At 40.2% G+C, this 21396-nt stretch overlaps 2 protein-coding genes and 1 long non-coding RNA gene across 4 annotated transcripts; 2 read left to right on the top strand and 1 right to left on the bottom strand.

Annotated features, from left to right (window-relative positions):
- The first annotated feature begins 1387 nt into the window (after nt 1-1387).
- On the top strand, nt 1388-7133 carry LOC122985519 (G-protein coupled receptor 22-like). Of its 2 annotated transcripts, XM_044356245.1 has the most exons (3): nt 1388-1891; nt 2988-4157; nt 5154-7133. In XM_044356245.1, the coding sequence occupies exon 3, from the start codon at nt 5158-5160 to the stop codon at nt 6472-6474; it is 1317 nt and encodes a 438-aa protein (XP_044212180.1). In that variant the 5' UTR covers nt 1388-1891; nt 2988-4157; nt 5154-5157; the 3' UTR covers nt 6475-7133. The 2 variants fall into 2 exon arrangements, with proteins under 2 accessions (XP_044212180.1, XP_044212181.1); XM_044356246.1 differs by lacking the exon at nt 1388-1891 and having other exon boundaries at nt 1919-4157.
- Nucleotides 6223-14876, bottom strand: LOC122985522. The gene is made up of 4 exons (XR_006404137.1): nt 14517-14876; nt 9222-9274; nt 6985-8431; nt 6223-6306 (listed from the first exon to the last, which is right to left on the bottom strand). It is a non-coding gene; the product is annotated as an uncharacterized LOC122985522 (long non-coding RNA).
- Nucleotides 14877-17460: 2584 nt separating this feature from the next.
- On the top strand, nt 17461-20718 carry bcap29 (B cell receptor associated protein 29). The gene is made up of 9 exons (XM_044357623.1): nt 17461-17541; nt 17740-17889; nt 18371-18477; nt 18673-18773; nt 18884-19031; nt 19188-19323; nt 19660-19756; nt 19907-20007; nt 20141-20718. The coding sequence occupies exons 3-9, from the start codon at nt 18386-18388 to the stop codon at nt 20174-20176; spliced, it is 711 nt and encodes a 236-aa protein (XP_044213558.1). The 5' UTR covers nt 17461-17541; nt 17740-17889; nt 18371-18385; the 3' UTR covers nt 20177-20718.
- Nucleotides 20719-21396: the final 678 nt, after the last annotated feature.

Below are 21396 nucleotides of genomic sequence, written 5' to 3'. Positions count from 1 at the left end.
AATAAGTAGTGGTCTATGATCAGGGGTATCCGATGCCCTCGATAATACCAGATTGCACTTGAGTTCTTCCTCTTGACCTCTAATTTGTTTTACATTAAAGGGTTGTCTTTGGTATTGAGAAAGAGATGTCATCAAGAAACTCCAAATGAAACATTACGTGGATCATGTGACGTGGAGAAATCACACTGTCAACATTTAAAGGTGCAATGATCAATTAATTATCAATTAATTTAGTCAAAATGTCAGAAAACAGTGAATCATGTCTGTCAGCCCTTTGATGTCTTGCCATTGCATGTTCTGTCCAACAAATAGACCAAAGACATTTAATTTACAACAATATTAAACTGAGAAACGCAGCAAATTCTAACATTTGAGAAGCTGGAACTAGTGCGTGTTTGGCATTTTTACTTGATAAATGAATTTAATGAGTAACTTTATTACCTTGATTACCAAATTTGTTGCTTAATTTTCTGTTGGCTGATTGATCGACTGTTTTGTCATTACACCCTTCTAAACCTCTGATCTCTATTCCGAAGAGCAGCAAGTCAAATTTAAATGTCTTGAAAACAAACTGAAACATCTGCCTGACAGAGTGCAATTATTGAACTGTCACCATCAGAATAACAACACCTGATGTATTTTCTGTGGATTTTAATCATTAGTTTATTAGCTAGCCATGCCAGAGCAACAGATGCCCCCCTCTTCTTTACTGGAGGCTGTCAGGTACCAGGATGCCCTCTGGCAATAATTGCACCTGACAAATGAGCCTTGACAAAAGAATCGAGGGTGGTCAACCTCTTACTGATCTGAGAGAGCAACTTAATTGAAACTATCAATCTGATCCAGTATCCTCTATCTCTTCTTCTCTGACTTTCATTCTTTCCTGCATAATCCATTTCTCCCACTCACAGCTGCAAGAATTTATCTTCTGTCAGTCTCGCTGCCTCTCATGCTCACTTGCACACGCATATTAAGACCTATGCATGTACACAAAATCAATACAAAAAATATTGCTTCTCTCTACAGGCTTTCCATCCTCATCATTTCCCCTACGGTGCATAAACACATTACTTGTTCATTACATTGTGACAAAGCTAATTAATACATCATGCCAGCATTTTTTATTTTGCCTTCAACACTCTGCCTATCCGACTCTGCAGCATGTTCTGTGTTTAGTGCAGTGGCATCTAGAGTCCCTGTGCAAAAGCGTAGTAGAAGCTTTTTTCCAAATCACTACAGCCCCACACGGGATGTCACAGTTACTGGCAGAGAAGAGAGGATAGAGTCAGAACAATAGGAAATACCTCCCCTAGCTGGAGAGGAAAGGGTTAAGCCTATTACAGAAGACCAATCAGGAATGGGGGAGCACTGCAAACCTCCGCAGTAAGAGAGGAGGGAGGGTTGTGGGGAGTGGGGGGGTGATGAGGGAGTGAGAAAGAGAGAGAAGAGAGGAGAGCAGAGCGGGAGATAGAGAGATACCAAGAGTGTGATGGTTTGCACTCCTATCCAGACAGTTAGGCAGGGAGGGAGCGCAACAGAGAGTTGATGAGATGAGGAGTATTCACACACCAGTCCATATGGATGGATGAGAGGAAAAAAAAGGGGACAAAGGGAGGAAAAGAAGAATCCCACCAACATCCCTGTCAGGACTAATCTCTATGGACATGTTTTTTTTTTCTCTGCGGGACTCAGGAAGGGAAAGAACATCTGTCAGTTGTGTGACCCGTGTATGTTCATCAATATTCATTCCTAATTCTTGGATTACTGCTGGAAGGAGCAGATGATAAACCAGCAGTTGGTATCAGTCGACCTAGATTGTTGCAGAGCTGGAAGCAGAGGGGACAGCGTGGTGTATGGACCAGCTCCGGAGCGTCTGTGTTTACCCTGCATGGTGAGCTTTGCTGTGTTTTGATGGGGCACTCTACTTATTGGTTTGATTTACAGCACTCAGCTGAGCGGCACGTATGTGAAAGCGAAGAAAACTGAACGACAATCATCCCCATTAAACAAAAAAACAAATGCACGGGATTAGAAACCATTATCAATGTCATTTCCTGAGTAACTTCAGTTTATGTTGAAAGACTTTTATTTAGAAACATACTGTTGTGATTTAAATGAAACCTACTTGTAATTGATTTAAATACTGTATGCTCAGCCTTAAACTTGTAATTCCAAGTAGATGTTGCTGTAAACATAATACTCTTGAACAGCGTCCTTGTATAGCGATTAAATTAAACAATTATATTATATTCAGAACAGTGAGGCTTTGCCAAACGAGAAATTTGATATGCAAAGTGCACTTATATTCCTACAGAATTTAGCATGCAAGCTCAATCTCTTTTTCATGGAACACAAGCATGGTACTTATTGCTCATATGTGCTGACATTGTGGCTAAAGTATGGCATCCCTCTCTGAAACAACCTTGAAGAATGACCGACATGTTCCTCTGAAGAGATTACATGGATCACGTATACTGACACACGAGGAGGCATCCCTGTCTTTATGACAAGTTCCCCGAGGATCACACTGCGCTAAAGCTCTAAGCAAGTCTGCCCTATCATGAAAATTGTATGACCATTTCATCACCACTGTGGCTGTACAACAGACATAGAATAATTTACAACAGGCATATCCCCGTAATAATTTACACTATACGCAACAAGAATAGCAAAATATAACTACAGTTAATCTTCAATCTGAAAATGGGTGGCTGAGATGTAAAATACCAGTTGCTTTCATGCAGCCCTTTAATAGTGCTACTGTTATGTTAATGCAATAGCAAAGATGTGAAGTGCATCAGGCGATGCACAGGAACATGATAAGACATCAGAGGCTTGTTGCTATGCTAATGAGACTTTCCTTGTCGCCTCTCTACTTAGGAAATGTTTATTTTCACTAACGCATCCCCCACACTTCCCTCTCCTACTCCTCCTACTCTCTCTCCCTATCTCTATTGCCCATTACCCTTTCCTTTCTCTCTCTTCAGGTCACCATGTAAGAAAGATGTGGGATTGAAGAACAGACGGATGATGTAGTATACAGGTCCTGCCGCCTTAAGTCTGATTCTTGTGCAGCATCTTTGTGTAAATCTACATGGCAGGCTCTCTGTCTGATGAACTCACTGCCACTTCCTCATGAGGATGACCTTCTACTGAAATCGCTGTATCAACCCCCCTCCCATGCATGTAAAAATACTGCTGATCACAAATGTCATGGTGATCACACGTTATGGTGATTGGACATACATGCACTGTAATAATCTGCTCGACTCATGCAATCTCCAGTGATTGAGGGTTCAAAATGTCGAGGGGCAAACTGGAGACCTGTGCTCGATTTACAAGTCAATGGCGGCTGGAGCCAGGCATTCAGAGACTGATGAGAAAGGTGGACAGTGAAGGCCTGTTCCATTAGTGCTCCCAGGGGAGGCATGGGCCTGGATGCTGCCCGGACGCACTGACCTCTCCTGGACAGATTCTGGACATTACTATGGTGTGCACTGGGGAATCTATGGCTGACTGACAAACTCTGTCACTTGGAATACAAGCTAATGGATGTAACATTTTTTTTAGATTTACAGATCTAACTACTATCTTCTCACTGGGGACAAAAAAGCAAAAAGCAAGGATTTGGATCATACTATGAGCAGTGCATTCCAGCCTTGTGCAAAGGAAAGAGTCTGTGTTTCTTTTGTTTTCTTGGTTGGCGGTGTCCCTCTTGCCTGGGAATATCATGAGATTATAAACAGGAGGTGGCTCCGACATCTTATCCCTGTTCCACTCATCAGTCAATGCTCCCACCATAACCAAAGTAAACGGACCAGTCTGAAAAAAAGTCTGTAAAGGACATTAGACTATATTCTCTCACCTCCACTGGATGCAGTTGGCTGATTCTCTAGCTTTCTTGCCACCGAGGTCAGGAAGAAAGAGCTGGCAGCCCATAGACAGTCTTTGGTGAGACGGACAGGTGCATTTCTGGCTGTCAGCCTGTCCGGGAGGGACTAGCAGTGAAAGGAAAAGCCTCACAGGGGTGGCTCTGCTGAAGCGGAAACACTTTTCCACTGGCTATGTTTGGATGTGATGCTCGTCTCTGTGGATCTAACATGGACTCTATGGCCTGATTACACAGCCCCGGTACTCAGATAGTGCTGGAGGGAAGGGTAAATATGACTGGAAACCATTTGTTTTTCTCCTTGTCATCTAGAGCCTCATTCAGATTGGATTTATTTCTCTAGGGGAGGTTGACTGATTTTAATATTGCATGTGCTAATCAGTTATTTTAATTCAGTCTGGAGTGCATGTGTATTTAAATCCCCCCCCCAATCCAATATTAATTACAGTCCCACCTAATGTCATTCCTACTGTTTTTTGGTGCACTCGTTGGATTTTCAATTATTTAGTTCTTAGTTGTTTTTTAAAGTGCATCTGTGAGAATTGGAAGCCCACTGGGGATGAGATAAACATTTCTTTTTCCTGCAGAACTGTATTCTTGTCAATTAGAACCGCCTTCTGCAACTTGGCAATGACTAAAATGAAGAAATAAGTTTTGTTACAGTGGACCATAACGAAAAATTTATTACCTGCCTCCCCCCTGGAATACTAATTGTGTCCGAATGGGGCTAAAATCTGCTTTCTTCATAATGACCTTCATGACCTCTGGTCCATATTCATTATGCATAAATGCTAATACATTAAAACTGTGTCAGCTTGAGTGCATTGTTCAGTAAAGGCTCAAAAAGTACATGAAGCAACAGCTGAGCCACTGCAAAGCCAAAACAAACCAAGAATTTAATTTGTTCAAAAGTGCTTATTTTATGTGATGTGCCTCCACTGTGGATGCAACAGTCTGATCAAGGATGGTTACAACAATAGTACAAGCTGATAGGGGCAAGACAGTTACTAGTTAGTCATGCCAAGTACGTAGTGAAACAATCTAATCTGCAGGGCATGGCAGGAAAAAAGTACCAGCTCCATTAAAGTGTCGGTTCTCAGCATTTCTCATTCAAATCCAAAATGCTTCCTTATCATTTGATATCTTGCAGCAGTCCATCTGACAAGATATTCTCGCGTGTGTGTTAATTACATCATTTTAAAGATGCACAAACACAGATCTCTTTTCTTTCCTTTTCATAAATCTCTCTTCTCTCTACATGCAGGATAATGCATATCCTTCCCTGCCTGAAAGAAGAAGCCACCATGAGCAACGTCACGGTCACCGACAACACAGAACCCATCACCCGCACCATGAGTCCTGCAACACCCAGTCCGTATCCCTATCCCATTAGTTTCCAGGTCTCCTTAACTGGCTTTCTCATGCTGGAAATCCTCCTGGGCCTGAGCTCCAACCTCACCGTGCTTGCCCTCTACTGTATGAAGTCAAACCTCATTAGCTCTGTCAGTAACATTGTCACTATGAACCTCCATGTGTTGGATGTGCTGGTCTGTGTGTGCTGTATCCCGCTCACCATTGTGGTGGTACTGCTCTCTCTGGAGGGAGACACTGCCCTCGTCTGCTGCTTTCATGAGGCCTGTGTCTCCTTTGCTAGTGTTGCCACAGCTGCTAATGTGCTCGCCATCACCCTTGATCGCTATGACATCTCAGTCAAACCAGCCAACCGGGTTCTGACCATGGGCCGTGCCCTTGCCCTGCTGGCTGCCATTTGGGTGCTGTCCTTTGTTAGTTTTCTGGTTCCCTTTATTGAGGTGGGCTTCTTTGCCCAGGGCCATGCTGAGCTCAACCAGACAGTAGTGGAGAACGTGGTCCACACTAACCAGTACTACACAGAACTTGGCCTCTATTACCACTTGCTGGCTCAGATTCCCATTTTCTTCTTTACTGCTGTTGTCATGCTCATTACCTACTCGAAGATCCTGCAGGCACTCAATATTCGTATAGGCACACGTTTCCACGCCTCACAGAAGAAGAAGGCCCGCAGAAAAAAGCGTCCATCCATGACAGCCATGACAACGCAGCAAGAGGCCACAGATGGATCCCAGAGCAGCGGCAGCCGAAACCCCACACTGGGCATGCGTACCTCTGTCTCTGTCATCATTGCCTTGCGCAGAGCTGTGAAGCGCCATCGCGAGAGGCGAGAGCGCCAAAAAAGGGTTTTCAGGATGTCTCTCCTGATTGTGTCTACCTTCCTGCTGTGCTGGACGCCCATCACAGTACTCAACACAGTCATCCTCAGTGTGGGCCCAAGTGACCTGATGGTCAAGTTGAGACTGGGCTTTCTGGTCATGGCATATGGGACCACTATCTTTCACCCTCTGCTCTATGCCTTTACTAGGCAGAAGTTCCAGAAAGTCCTGAAAAGCAAGATGAAGAAGAGAGTGGTGTCGATCATTGAGGCAGATCCTACTCCTAATAATGCCATTATCCACAACTCCTGGATCGACCCAAAGAGGAACAAAAAGGTGACATTTGAGGACAAAGACGCCAGACAGAAATGTCTGTCCTCTGAGGATGTGGAGTGATGGAACTCATATCTTTTGGATATAAAGGCAATAAAAGCAGCTAAAATTGACATCAGGTCATGATGAAAAAGGGAAAATGTTAATCCAAAGCAGTTATGTAAATCATATGTGCAATAGAATGTACAAAAACAAGAGGTGGATAATTTATTACTATTTATTGAGAACAAAAGTAGGTTTCATAGATATACCATATACTGTACTGTAGATATTGCATGGCTTTTTGTAATGGTAGCAACATACAGTACATTGTGTACATAATGAATACATGTACAGTATAGGGGAAACAAGGTATATATATATAAATATATAGAGATGAGAAATAGGAATTGTTATGTAAATGTATATTTATAATAAATTTTGTGTTCACTCACCTAACGCAGCAAAAGGTTTCCTATTCCCCCTCCCCCAAGTAAAGTGTTTGTGATTCTGTAACAGCTGTGAGATTACTCCCATTCATCACCATGCCACTTGCTCTGACACCAGACCCTGCATTCCCCAGTGACCACTGACCTTATTGCCTGGAAGCCCTCTGAGGGGAGGCCCGCAGACTGAAATGAGACTGTAGGTATGAGGATGCAACAAAGACAGGTTAAACGTGGAGAGGTAGGAAAGGAAAGGAAGTAGTAAAGTAGTGTAATGTGCTATGTTGCTATAGCTCAGAAGCTATGGAGGTGCTGTTAACAATCACTGCTTTTAGGGTAAAAGAGGAACATTCACATTTCTCACACACAACAGAACACCGTGGTCCTCATCATCTCGTTTGACATGAACCAGATGTAATCAAAACCAAGTCTGTTTCGCTTAACAGTCACTTGAGCCAAATGGAAAATCTACAGTTGCCTTATTTTGGTGTGATGAATTGAGCATGACTTCATGTTAGGATAGGGACTGTGACAGGGAGAGCACATATTGAGCAGAGTAAAAAAAAGCAAAACAAATATTGCTTTAATTCAAAAAGAATAGAATCCTCAGATGATATGTTTTCTGCTGGAAGTTATTTAATGAAACTAAAGGAAAATGTTGAAAATGTTTGTATTATCAAATTGTCTGTTTTTAATAACACTAGTCAAACAATTCTCTCCAAATAAGCAAATCCATAACTGCAATAAAGAACTACTGCAAAGGTCTTAAAGCCTAATAAAAGATTCTATTAAAAATACACAATAACAGATAATGAAGTTCTTCTTCCCCGTCAGTGTGTGTCCTCCTTTGTTTATCAAGGAATAAGACAGTGAAATTGTATTTCCCATGTGGCTGCTGGTGGTAGATTATAATGCAGCCAGCCTTGTATTTTTGGCTTAACATGTCCATGAACGAAGTTTGCCCTAAATAAGTAGGAATAATTTATTCATACAGCTGCAGAAGATTTTCAGTAGTAAGGATCCATGAGAAAAAACTGTCAGTTTGTTACATTCAGTATGCACACTAATAGCCAATCTAGATTCAGAGTTACAATAGCTATTAGCATATAAAACCATGCTCAGCTAGCCTTGCGGTTCACTTCATTACAATCCCTGGTCAAGGATTACATTCTCTCTGATGTGGATATATACAGTGCACTCACATGCGTGCATGAAATTACACACACAGACTAATGCATGCTGTACTCCACAGCATTTATCTCAGTAATGAGCTTATTATGCCTTTACTGTCTCAGGTACAGTAGAAAATTGAAGAGCCTTTTAGATCCTGAGAGCACAGGGCTGTTGGCTACCAGAACGATTACACAACCTCGATCAGATGCTTCTCTGACTGTGAGTGTGTGGTTTGTAGTGCAACAGAGGGGGCTGATATGGGAATATTGATGCAGGCAAGGTTCTTTATGACCCTGCTGTAAACAGGCAGTGTGGATGTCATGGTACCTTGAGGGCACGTCTGTGATTGAGAGTGGAGATGGGATCACAGCCAGTGACAGATTAGCCAACAGGGACGGGAAAATGACCTATGAGATGAAACACTGAGCCAGAGGACAAATTTAACACATTAATGAAAGAATCCAAATTTTAGAAGGCAAACTTCAAAAGGTGGGGTATCAATATATGAATATAGACTTATTTTTGTTAGCACTATAACACAACTACCTGCTCATATTTCATTCCTGGTGAATACATACTATAAATTAGATCTCTGCTCAAATGTTAGGTACTAATCTAAACTTCATCAGTGCTGCTGAAGAAATCATTTAAATTGATTACCTTCTAAAATTACCTCTCAATGACCAATACTATTTACACCAACCAGACTTTGAGGTCACAATTTGTTTTCCATTCTGAGGTCCAGCCCCACTGGCTAAGCCAAAAAGGCTTTTTAAGCACAAGCAATAGAACATGATGCTCTGACTGAATTGCCATTTTGTTAACGTTTTGTTTGAAAGGGGGTATTTCAGTCTCACTTATCACTGAAACCTGAAGCCTCTCACCCCCTTTTACTTGATCCTTCATTATAGCAAAGAGTAAAAATAAGAATTTCACACCACAGACCCTCAAGTCCTATTATCAGAAATCAGAAGACAAAAACATAATAAGTTCATGAGTGTCAGTAGTAGGGGACCCGAAACAATGAGTAAATATTGATACATTGACATGTCATCAGAGCAGAACTGTACTGTGACAGAAATAAAGAGGGAATGCTTTGACATGAAGTTAGATGGTAAAAAACATCTTTCCATAGCAAATCGTTCCATGACTAATATGAGAGGCGGTCCTGTGACAGACAGTGATATTAGAGGAGAGAATATTATAGCCTACAGTAGGTGATGTTGCACTGTCAGCTCCAACAGAAGATGATCACGGACACAGACCTGTAGAGAGACACGGAGGCAGCTATCAGAGAGAGAGAAGTTTCCTAGCAACTGTAAAAATGTAGAAGTTGCTGCGCCAAAATATGCCAATAAAAAACATAAAATCTAAAAAGACACTATGACGATAATATGGTGAACAGAATATTAATTTTGCATTAATTTTGTTTTAGTTATACATTTCATTTCAGTTGATTTTGGTATCATATTTTAAACTCCCAATTCATTCAGATTAAGATGTTATAATTGTAAATCAAACAAGTGTTTCTCCCCTTGTGAAGAAGGGTGTTGGGGAAGCTGTTCATTATCCCAGAAAATTGATGAATGCCACAAATTGTCTCCACAAATCTGTTCGTATGAGCGGTTCTTGTATAAGGCCCATTTCAATCGTTCCTTATATATCACCTTATACTGTATTTCCACAAGAACCTGAGGGCCAATTTATAAAATAAACTTTTTGGAAATCCTCTGGGGGGGAGTGCTTTCAATGCATGGCGTTGCTCCGGCTTAATAGCTGTTATTTCAGTCAGTTTCATTTATAGCCTTGAAAGCTGCACCGATTTGTATCCATGCTTGTTTCTATATTTGCTTGGATTCTGGCTCTGGCACAATTAGGTGACGTTCTTAACCTTGGTCCCACCTATAAAAAGGTGCTGACTGGCTCAGTAGTTTCTCCAACTGGAGGAAAAGCCTTTCACGACAGCAAATCCAGAACTATGAAAAACTCAGCAATATTTTAAAAGTGGGCAGAGATTCAGAGGCCTGAGCCAGGCCACAACTAACACTGATTCAAGATCAGAGTGGATGCACTTTTATTTATAATAGCATAGTCCTGTCAAATAGGTACAAAATGTGCTCTTGTAAGCTCTTGAAATACTTACAACGCCTAAATCTGTACCAAAATATCTTTCGAAAGCAGAGCTTAAGGGTACATTGTTAAATATTCTGGTGGACATTAGGCGATTATATGTGACCTCAATTTTGTCTCTGTGTCATCTTTATGATGAAATATAATTCAACTTGAAAGCTGCATTACGTAATTTTGACCACCCAAGGCGGAAAAACAGCAATAGAGTCATTCATTACAGGGACTTAAATGTTTCAATATATCAAAAGCAACGCTTAATGGGACTTAAAACCAACATGACATAAATATGCTCTGTTTAGCATGTAACTGGTAACTTACACCAAAGTTATACAATTTAGACAGTTAGTTTCGTGTGTCTTCCTTTTTCTTCTTTACATAACACCAAAAATGTCAGCAAGTGGGAAGATTGTATGGCTACACTGGGCTTATAGTTTAAAATAATAAAAAATCCTTTTGTAAAATGCAGGTCTCCTTCAAGTAAATCAGCAATGTACTGATGGGCAAGCAATGTTTTGAGAAAAGCGTATTGACTGTACTGTATGTAGTTCCACGTTCTGGGACCACTTTCATTGATATTGACATTAACAAACTGCTGCCATGGCTACAAATCTCAAGGTCAGCATTGTTGGTTAGCATATTGGATAAGTTAGCAGACCAGCACTACACCTCTAACCTGAGTTGACCTGCAGAGAAGAAAATAGGTCAATACACTGCCATAGTCAATAGCAGAGGTTCAACGATGCTTCACTGTGAACATTATTAGAATCACTTGACCCTGGTGTGTCCTTATCCTTCTCTCCAATATTCCACATCACGGCAGCTACTTGCTGCGGTCCATGTCACAAGCATTATGTCTTTCCCTCTCTCGCTCAATGGCTGCCTCTCTTAAGCAGCCATCCCCAATTCAGATGCCATCTCTTCAGGGCTCCTCTCTATCCAGCCACAGACACAGAATAAAAGCCTGGGAAATCACATTACTCTGTCCATATGGAGCCTCTATTGCATTAGGTCAGCGAACGCTCAACTGTAATTCTGCTATCGTAGAGAAGAAGAAAGTGAATTGAGCACACCAGCCAGTACAGCTTGACAAATTGTTGCTTGTGGTCATTTTCCAAATGTTACTCTCACCAAGCCACATTTGGAGAGATGGAAGGACACTTTATAGAGTTGGAAGATATATGACTCTGATATACAACCCATAATCTTTGTACAAGAAAATCTATGGCTGAGATAGAAAGCAGGAATAAAAGGCAGACAGATACAATGGAGTGTGACCTCTACCTGCTATGACCTTAATGGCATCATTGTGCGGTCTTGGAGGAAATAACACACCAGTCTGCCTTTAAAATCAATGCTGTGTAGATTACAGTTCTCTGTCATTATCAGCCAAGGACAGATGTTTAATGACACATCAAGTGCTCTCCTTTATCATCCACTCTACATCAGAGTAGGGCTGAACAATTTTGAATTATTTTGACTGATTTGTGAAATTAGAGGGAATGATCATTTTTACATCATTATTCTCATTTTCAGTGAAAAATATATTAAAACGATTATGGTGTGATTTTTTCAGGGATCTGTACCAAACAAAGATGTTTTCTTAAGTCTGTAGAATACAATGTGTAGGCTAGGACATCTCTGCAGCATGACAATATTTAATTTAAAATGGTATTTTGACAAACGTTTCTCCTTTAACGAATATTGCACCACCTGCGGTTTGAAAATTGCAGCAGGCTATATTGCAATTTCGATAAAGTTTCAATTAATTGTTCAGCTTTATATCAAAGTACAAATGAATCCTTGAATCAGCAACTTTACATCCATGCTAATGTACTCAAGTAGCACAGTGTGGAATTATAATTTTAAAAAGAGCATTATCATGGTTTTTATATGAGAAGTAGGCCATACGACAAGCTTACATTGCTTATGTTATCGAGCATGGTCATAAAACGTTTTAGAATTTTACATTTGATGTAAATTGGCATTATACCATGAATCATAATTATCCTTCAGGAAACATGGCTCAGACAAAGGGGGCAAGTAGTATATTCTCATCTCACTAAACCAAAAAATGTGAAGGACAAAAAGAAGTCAGAAATGTTGTGCCTACATGGCTGCAAGCCCAGTACCTGTGTATGTGCACCTGCCAGTCAGTGTGTGTTTCGTGTGTGCATACTCCTGCACGTGCAGCTATGCTCATACAGTATATTCACGCTGCCATGTGTCAGTCCAATTGTTTTATCAGGCAGTGACAGAGTGTCAACCACTGTGTGTGAGCGGGGAGACAGCAGAGAGAAGATTGCTGCCCTCCAGCTCTTCTCACAGTGATGACTACTGTCTGGTGAAGCTGCCACTCTTCTCTCCATGTGAAGAGATATGAATGGGACCACCATATCAGAGCTCACTAACACAGCCTGGCAGCTTGAGTCTGACACTGCTGAGTAGTATTGTGCAATAACAACAAAACAGACTATTACATTTTAAATAGAGTCAATTGTCCTCCAAAGCCGTTTTTACATATGAACTTTCCGGAGTTGCCCTTTCACACATGTAGCATGCAGCAGGAGATCGTCTGCGTCAGATGCGCTCTCACTTACTGGGAATACTCCGTTTGGTTTAGGCGAGGGGTGCAGGAGGCAGGACTTGACGCAAAAAGTACACTGTGGTTGTAAATCAGAGTTTTTAAGTTTTTCACCAGAAATAAAACTGCTTTTATTTTATGAGAAATCACAGGAAGTCCTCTCTCCCATTAGTGATAGCTTCACAACAGAGCATTCAGGCCTAGCTTAGCTGGCCTGCTGTATTTAAAATATAATGTGTAAACACATGTAAAATAGCAGCTGTGGATGAGAGGGGAGTAAGTTTATGTTCCGCTTGTTCAACAGCTGTTTGATATATTACTCATACCGTCTCTGTTACTGCCGGATTTTGTTACACTTATGGCAGAGAGCAGTTATAGCCCACTCACTCATAGTGAATTATCTGAAGAGTCCACTGCTGTTTTCACACATGGGCTTAATCTGACATTTTACAGACTTGTACTAAAAAGCTGACAGGGTAAAGTCCATTTAATGTCCGGTCCTACTGATTCGGACATTTGCGTTCACACATACAGCTCCTCAGGGTAATGTCCAGAAAATTTCAGGGTTGCAGTGCATTAGTGAAAGGGGCTCAAGTGTCCTCATGTCACAGCAGAGTTATTTCGAGTGCCCAGGCTTCTGGAAGTAAACTTCCTAATCATTTCCTCCATTAGGTACCTGGCAGTTGGAGGGCTTACAAGGCTTCGATGGACATAAAACAGACAAAATCTGTTTTCTTTTTTTGACAAAAAGTCAAAAAGGTACATACTGTAGAAATGTAGGGAGAGAACTTAATTACAACAACCAAGGTGAATTTCTGTATGAAACAACCAACCACCTGGCATAAAATTGTTATCCTTTTGGTCCAAGAATAGCAGGTGTCATACTGTGTAAAGACTGTAAAGCCCTTTGAGGCAAATATGTAATTTGTGAGTTTTGTCTTTATAAATAAAACTGACTTGACTTGTGTGCAGTCGTGCACTGCTTGATGTTGAGATTAAGTTCAGGATTACACTTGATATAGATACCTGATAAAACATCCCAGTTTAAATCAGTTTCTGGGTCAATTTTGGAGAAATTCAGTCACTACTGTGTGAGGACATGTTTTGTTTTAAACTGCAAAAACTAAGCATTTTGAATGGCAGTGGATTTTCTGAAAGCATTTACCAGTCGGAAATTTCATAAAGATGACAAAGTTACTTATGGTCAATACCAGGAAAAGGCAAAGAGAGCAACAACATTTGACCTAATGTTACACACTGAACAGATATCTTGAAATATAGGCCTAGGCTATTTCTCTAAAAAAAAAATTAAATTGTTGCAGTGTTAAACAGTCCTCACTTATTTGTATTTATATTTAACTGCAATGTCTACATTTTTGTTTTTTTAAAGTTATCTTTACTTATCTGTTACTATCTATTTTTGTTTTTATTTCACACTTGCTTTGGCAATGTAAACGTACGGTATGTTTCCCATGCCAATAAAGCCCCTTTGAATAGAATAGAATAAATATAGAAGACAGAGCAATGTTTTTATTAAAATAAAATCAAAATAACCACGCAGTTTCTTTAATCTCAGTTGAGATTAAAGAAAACAGTCAGTTTAAATTATGTATCGCTAGTTAGGAAGTTAGGGTAGCTAGCTGCGTCGATCTTTTAGCCGTTAAACTAACTGTCTTAGCACCTCTCTCACACTTCAGCAAATACTTAATGCCAAAAGATGAACTTTGCGTTTAACACATTCAGATAGCAAGCCCACAAACATTATAGCAGGCCCAACAGCTAGCTACAACACTGACCTGTGAGGATGTGTCCTCAGGGCCCCGTTAGTAGACAGTATCGGTGTTTAATCCCACTTTCTGTTGCTAGGTGACAGTGACATCACAAGTGATAGAGTTCGTCTCTTTAGATCCGGATGTTTTTGAAGTCCATCATCCAAAGTATGGACGGAAGCCACTTTCACCAACCCAGCGCCGCGGTTACGTTTGAATCCATCTTCACACACCTGTGCGGCTGGTAGGCGCTAATATCACCCAACTACAGAGCCACAGCGCCAGTTCTGACCTGCGCTTCTAGACATGGCGCCACCAATAGGCAAGGAGAGGAATTGCAGCAGTAGCAGTTTTACACCTGTATTTGTACTGCTGACATACAGATGCTGCCTTTTTAATGTTTTTTATAAGTGAGAAAATATATTAAAAAACAGTATTGTGTAATTGCAATTACTTTTGATTTGCTTATGTTAAAGGTGGGTGATTTTTAAATAACTTAGCCAACCGCTTCCCTGCCCTGAAGGTTTAGGGCCTTGGAAGAGAGCTAGAAAATGGGAATGTGGGAATACTCACAAAGCCCCCAACTGAGTGCTACTGACTTGGAGTTAGTCTCAGTGAACAAGACAAGAGGGTCACTTCAATGTGACTGTTTATAGGCCAATCAGGTAATCTCATTGAGATCAAGATCTCTTTTGCAAGAGAGACCTGAGTACAGCAGAGAGAAAGAAACAATCAATCCACACAGAAACCACACAGAAACGTTTACTGATATAACGTCTACATTAGTGATATATTGTCTTATCATGGAATAGATACGTTTCTATTTTATCAGATGTAACAATCTACACTATAGTGTGGCTCATGTCTCACTTTTAATGTGGATTCCTTTGTAACTATGGACGAGGGAAGCCTGCAGGTTAAAGAAGGATGTCAGGAACTTGACTCTAGTTTGCCCAGCTATATGCAACATGCCAAAAGACAAAGTCCTTTTGGCATGTTGAGTTACCTCAAAAAGTTCTGGAAAAGCATCAACTTAGTCGGGGGGGGGGGGGTTTTGCTCAGGTATTTTTCAATAGGCTGACAGCCTTGTGCAAGGACAGAGGAGTTGAAGTAATCAGTGAACTGGTGGTCGCCAGGCTGTCGTAGCTAACAAACCTCTTCAATGCTGAATTTATGTCAAGGACGATGCTTACGTACTGACAGCGGTGGTAGTCTTGACCTCCAGCATCCAATGAGGCAATCTGAAGCTCAGTGAAAATTAAATGGAATGAAGGTCAGTACATCCACATGATAACCACTTCATATCTCACTTATGGTCCAATTTTGACATCCAAGGCCTCCCCTACCTGCTCATGTTGCCCCACACGAAGCCCACTCTTGCAACCATTAGTTATCCACATGGGCAGACGCATATGGAGTAAATGGAGCTGATGGTGGAGCTAAACCATGCAGGGCCCACATGGACATGATGAGTGTGTTTCTCACAAATAAGGGTGAGATGGATCATGAAATCTCCGGTGCACTAACTGCATGCTGGTGTTGGTGTGGTACACTGGGCCATTATAGTGAAAAGGCACCTGACCCTGAAGGCAAAGCTCTCAATTTACAGTTCAATTTATATTCCAACTGTCAGCTGGTCATGAGTTTGGGCAGTTACTAAAAGTATGATATCATGGATACAAGCAGCTATTATAAGTTTCCATTGCAGGGTATCTGTGCTACCCCTCAGGGACATGATGAGGGGCTCAGATATACACCCCATGTTACACCCTTAACAATCAAGACAGCCTATATATCCTGACTAGCCTGAAAACACCTATCCCCAGGAACAGCAGGACCAGGAACAACAAATTATCTGAGGTCATCTTGTTGGCCTTCTGCTACCATGCCTTGGACATGGATAAGAGGGTGAAATGGTTTATATATACAGCAGTTGGTATACGCTAATAATACATATAATTATCAAGTGGCCAGCATCAGATGTCTGTTATTACATTTTAAAAGTTTGTCCATGGCCAAACATCACTGGATCAACAAAAATAAGGAAAAATTGTATCAAAATAATCTTATAATACATATAAGATAGCATTTATGAAGTCTGCATGCATGATGACCTCCTGTCATCCTGACAAGGATGTATATTGACAGACAATAAATAAAATGAATAGAGCTGTCAGGTTACAACACTCCACCAAGCCCACTATCATCGTAACCTGACCATCTGCTTATTGCAGGCATTTTACTATAATGACTCTCTAGTCTCCTGAGCAGCGACCTCTGAGATGGTGCGGAGAGGAGAGCAATCAAAGCACATTCAGTTCTGCCGAAGTCATTTGCCCGCTCTCAAAAAGCTATCACAGGGTGCAGCTGTAAACATTTTGCTCCTCAACACTCCTGAGACATGCAGTCAAAGAGGATAGCAGTTATCAGTCTCTTTCACAGAGGAAGCTTGTGTGAATACACTTTGCAAGCTGAATATAGCAGAGGGGGCAAAATATACAGAACAGTCCTGGGAGCTGAATTCGGTCTAAAAACTCCATTACTCAAAAGGGAGAGCGTGCTGAAGGCTACGCTCAAGAACTCCCTCAGTCTTTTTTGTTGAAGTGCAGTAACCATGCAATTTATGTGTTTATGAACAAGCCAATAGCTGTTTGTGTTCGTTTTTAAGAAGCACACAAAGACACAAAGAGAGCAATCCTTTCAAGTCTTCTTGCAATGAATGAGCTTTTGGAAAGAGCCTACATCTGCTCTTTCAGTGACAACTATTTATATTCAGCTGGTGTGTAAACTGAACCCATTACCCACTATTGATTGCCTTTATATCTCCCCAGCATATGAGGTATACATGGACTCTTGAATTTACCAAATTAAATACAGAACACCTACTTCCCATGTGCAAAAACTATATTGTATTATGAGATAATATCGCCCTCTAGTGGACTTTTGCTTTGCTAGATTTTGTGTATGAAATGGAAATTAGATATACTGAAATTACGTCAGCTTGTCTATTTGAGACGGTCGGTGATAAATAACAAATACTGCATTTTATAATGTAAGTAAAAAAGCTGAGTGTCCCTCCTCTTATTGCTATTTTTGCACCACGGCATGAAACATGAGTGGGGAGGCACACGCACACACGCGCACACACACATACATAGTGCACACTTGTGAAAAAGTAGCTTTGACATAGAGACCAAAGGAAGAACATGAAGAATGTAAAACTTTGAAAGAAAGATTTTTTTTTCATCAGCTTGAAGGCCATAAAGGGACTGACCGGTGAGACCAGCAGAGTTTTATTTAGGACTGCTCACCAGCAGCTGTCGTGAATGTGTGTGCACGTGAGCTCGAGCACGTTTGCCTGGACTCTTCTGGACTTCTTCTGATCGCACAACATTGTCTGGTAAGTGAACAACTCCATATATTGCTTGGCATAGATCGACTTTTCAATAAAAATAGAACACCAGCCGATGATACTATGCTGAGGAGCGTCTATAGGTAGAAACCTATAAATAGAACAAGGCTATGAATGTCTGCTGCAGATTGCTTGCTGTATGGAGGCCTACAGAATTTGCTTTTGAGTATGTGTGCACAAAAGGTTAATGTAGTATGTATTAAAGAAGCATCAATGTATAGCAATATATACTGTATATAACAGGCAAAGACTCAATCAAAATATGAGTGATTTTGTATTTTCATTGTGCTCCACTGCCACTATGATGGGAACTTTTTTAAATAATATGATGTAATTATCTTTATTTTATAAAGAAATATGTTCATTCATGGAAGCATGTGTCTCAGAGTAGAACAGTCTGTAATATTTCAGTTTGTGCTTATTAGTCACACTATAAATAGAGATAATTTTAACCTGTTAATCTCCACAGGAAATCACTGTCAGAATGACTCTCCAGTGGACAGCTGTGGCTTTCTTCCTCTATGCAGAGATATTTGTCAACGTCATCTTGTGTATACCTTTCATATCAGCACAGAGGTAGTAGTGCAATTTAACAAACGAACCCAAAACACATAGACAGGCCCTGTGCATAGACATTAAAATTTCAAGTGTTATTAAAGAGGAGAATTGAAAGATGTTCACACAAATCACCAGCAGTGTTATCATCTTTTTCTAAGTAGATCTTTTGTTATTATGACTTAGGCTCTTTTTTTTTTTTTACCTACTTTGTAGATGGCGTTTAGTGTTCAACTGGAGAATATGGAACTGGTTATCTCCATACTGGAACAAATGCTTCTTTACTATGATCATGGTCCTTATTGTTCTTTTCCTTGGTAAGCAATCTGCTGTGAGCAATAATCAGTCTGCTGTAAATGAGACATTTCATAATACTAAGTAGACTGTCAGTCATCAGTGATGTTTCTGTCAACCTGCCTACTCTCAGATGCTGTCCGTGAGGTGCAGAAGTACTCAGGTCCTGAGCCCATGCAAGATGCCAAGGTGAACCCAAATCTGTTTGACCACCTCCACATGAAGCTGTTCAGAGCTCAGAGGAACCTCTACATCTCTGGGTTCTCTATCTTCCTCTGGCTGTCAGTGTCAAGTAGAAACGTAGACAGTCAACACAACTTATTCACTTAGGCTATCTTTGTTTTATCATTTACTCTGTGACGTCACTTTGCCTGACCTAACTTTAAACAGTTCTTGTTCCTGTTCTTGTCTTTTCCTGTGCTATGAACACATCACAGTATCATGCGTCGAGTTGTCACACTGCTAAACCAACTTGCTACCACCTTGGAGAACAGTGCAGGTCTTCAGGCACAGATGGACAGCGCTGTCAAAGCAGCCAAGCAGCATAAGGAGGACAACCTGATACTAAAACAAGTGAGAAGTAGAGATTTAATCATAGCCCGATAACAGCTAAAAGTTTATTGTTTGTTTTATAAAGCCAGTTCACTTCCTTTTTCTCCCCAACATATACTACATACTGTAACTTTCTGTATTGTATACCAAAAGCATGACATACTGTAACTTTAGTATTTTTAAAGTGTTTGCTGCTCATGTCCATATTTTAAAGTATATAGGATTTGATAAATACTGTATTTGGCACAGAGCATTGCTTCTGTGTATTGTATATATTGTATTTTGTATGTGCTTTGTTGTCTTCTATTAAAATAAACGATTTGAACTCCGCAATTAAAGAGAATCCTTTGTTCTCAGGCTCTCCTAGATGATGAAAAATCCATGTCAACAAAAAACCAGCAACTGAAGCTGGAGGTTGAGAAGCTGGCAGGTCAGCTGAAGGCTGCAGAGGAGGGTGAGTAATCATCACTGCCTTTGTACAGGGTGCTCTACAGTTTCTGAAGACTTGCATGCAAATGTTAGCTGTGAAACTATGAAAGATGATTGATTATGAATGAAAAAGATGAAGCAATTTATAGATGCAGTATTGTTTGTGTGTGTGTAGCTGTGCACAAGTCTCACGCTGAAGTAGAAGCCATGAAGAGGCAGGCCAAGGGGCTTGCACAGGAGTATGACAGACTACTGAGCGAACACCATCAACTCCAGGTAACACAGAAACACACAAGCACACACAGATGCAGTGTATGTGTGTATAAAAACACAGTCATAAATACTATCTGTTCACTGACCATACTAATACTGGAGTGATTATATTTTTAATCCTTTACTTGCTCCACAGAATCTTCAGAGTGTTGAAGACAAAAAGGATCAGTAACCAACAGGAATATAATTTCAACAGGGTGTGTGCTGTATGCAATTGGCCACCAGAGGCCATTATTTGTCTCTTACAACTGTCATTTTCCTCTGAAGTTTGGACTGAGGTGTGTTTTTTTTAATTGATAGGAGTAAACCAACGGTAGGCAACAGGTTTTCAAATAATAAAACATCTTTCTAAACTCTGTATCATGAACATAATATATGTCTTTCTGCATGTTACTCACATAAAAAAATGTTTTCTCATTTTGTCTCAGGGGCTCATGCTTATTGCTACATTTTGCTAACATTTAATAATGATTTATATTTGACAAGTACTAAGGCATCTTATCTTTCTTTAGATTACACACTTTTTATCCAGACAAAAGCAGTTTTATTAATTTTAAAGTCCAATGCTACTTGATAATTTTATTATCTCATAGATGATGTCAATCGTAAAGAAAAGAAATATTCTCACATTGTTTTTTCTTTCTTTTCTGACTGGCATGTATGATATCTATGATAAAGGAATGAGCAAGAAAAATAAACAAACAAAACCCCGGATGTTGTGTCCTTTCATTGATGTGCTGAGCTAATTGAAAAGCCTGTCACCACATTGACACAACATAGGATTACAAACTGTAATATGCTTCATAATAAAGTCACACTGGTGGCTAGATATACTGGATTATATACTGTACAATCAGGTAGATGTGGTAGGGTTTGTAAAGGGCCACTTTGTCAATGATAAAATATAATGTGTATATATTTAACATTGTTGTATTATTCATACAGCTAACATTTCTGCCTAACAGATATACATGTATATATATCTGTGCAGCTTTGATTGATTTTTTTTGTATTATAAGGCGATATGGCACATAAATTACTATAGAAGTGTATTATGACTAATAAGCCAAACTCAAAATGTATGAAATTCATAGCTAAGATTGAGAGATGAGAGAGAAGTTTAATGATGAAGATATCTTACTGTAGAAATGCTTTGCTACATCTGGACAGTAAGTGATAGTTTCCGCTCTGTATGACATCAGTATAATCTTTCAGAGGGCTGTTCCTATGTTGCCTGTAGCTTTGATCTGACAGTTGGTTTATCTGTTCACACGTTGAAAGACTTATTTTGCCTCATACTCAGTAGTGTAGCCACATTCACAGATCCTACACCGAGCGCAGTGTGAAACCTTCTACAGACCTGTTTTATATATGTATATCTTCTAAATTGAA

This window comes from Thunnus albacares, chromosome 7 (assembly GCF_914725855.1).
Source record: "Thunnus albacares chromosome 7, fThuAlb1.1, whole genome shotgun sequence".
Lineage (NCBI taxonomy): Eukaryota > Metazoa > Chordata > Actinopteri > Scombriformes > Scombridae > Thunnus > Thunnus albacares.
The sequence above is the reverse complement of the archived record's forward strand: the minus strand, read 5'-3'. Positions and strand labels throughout refer to the sequence as shown.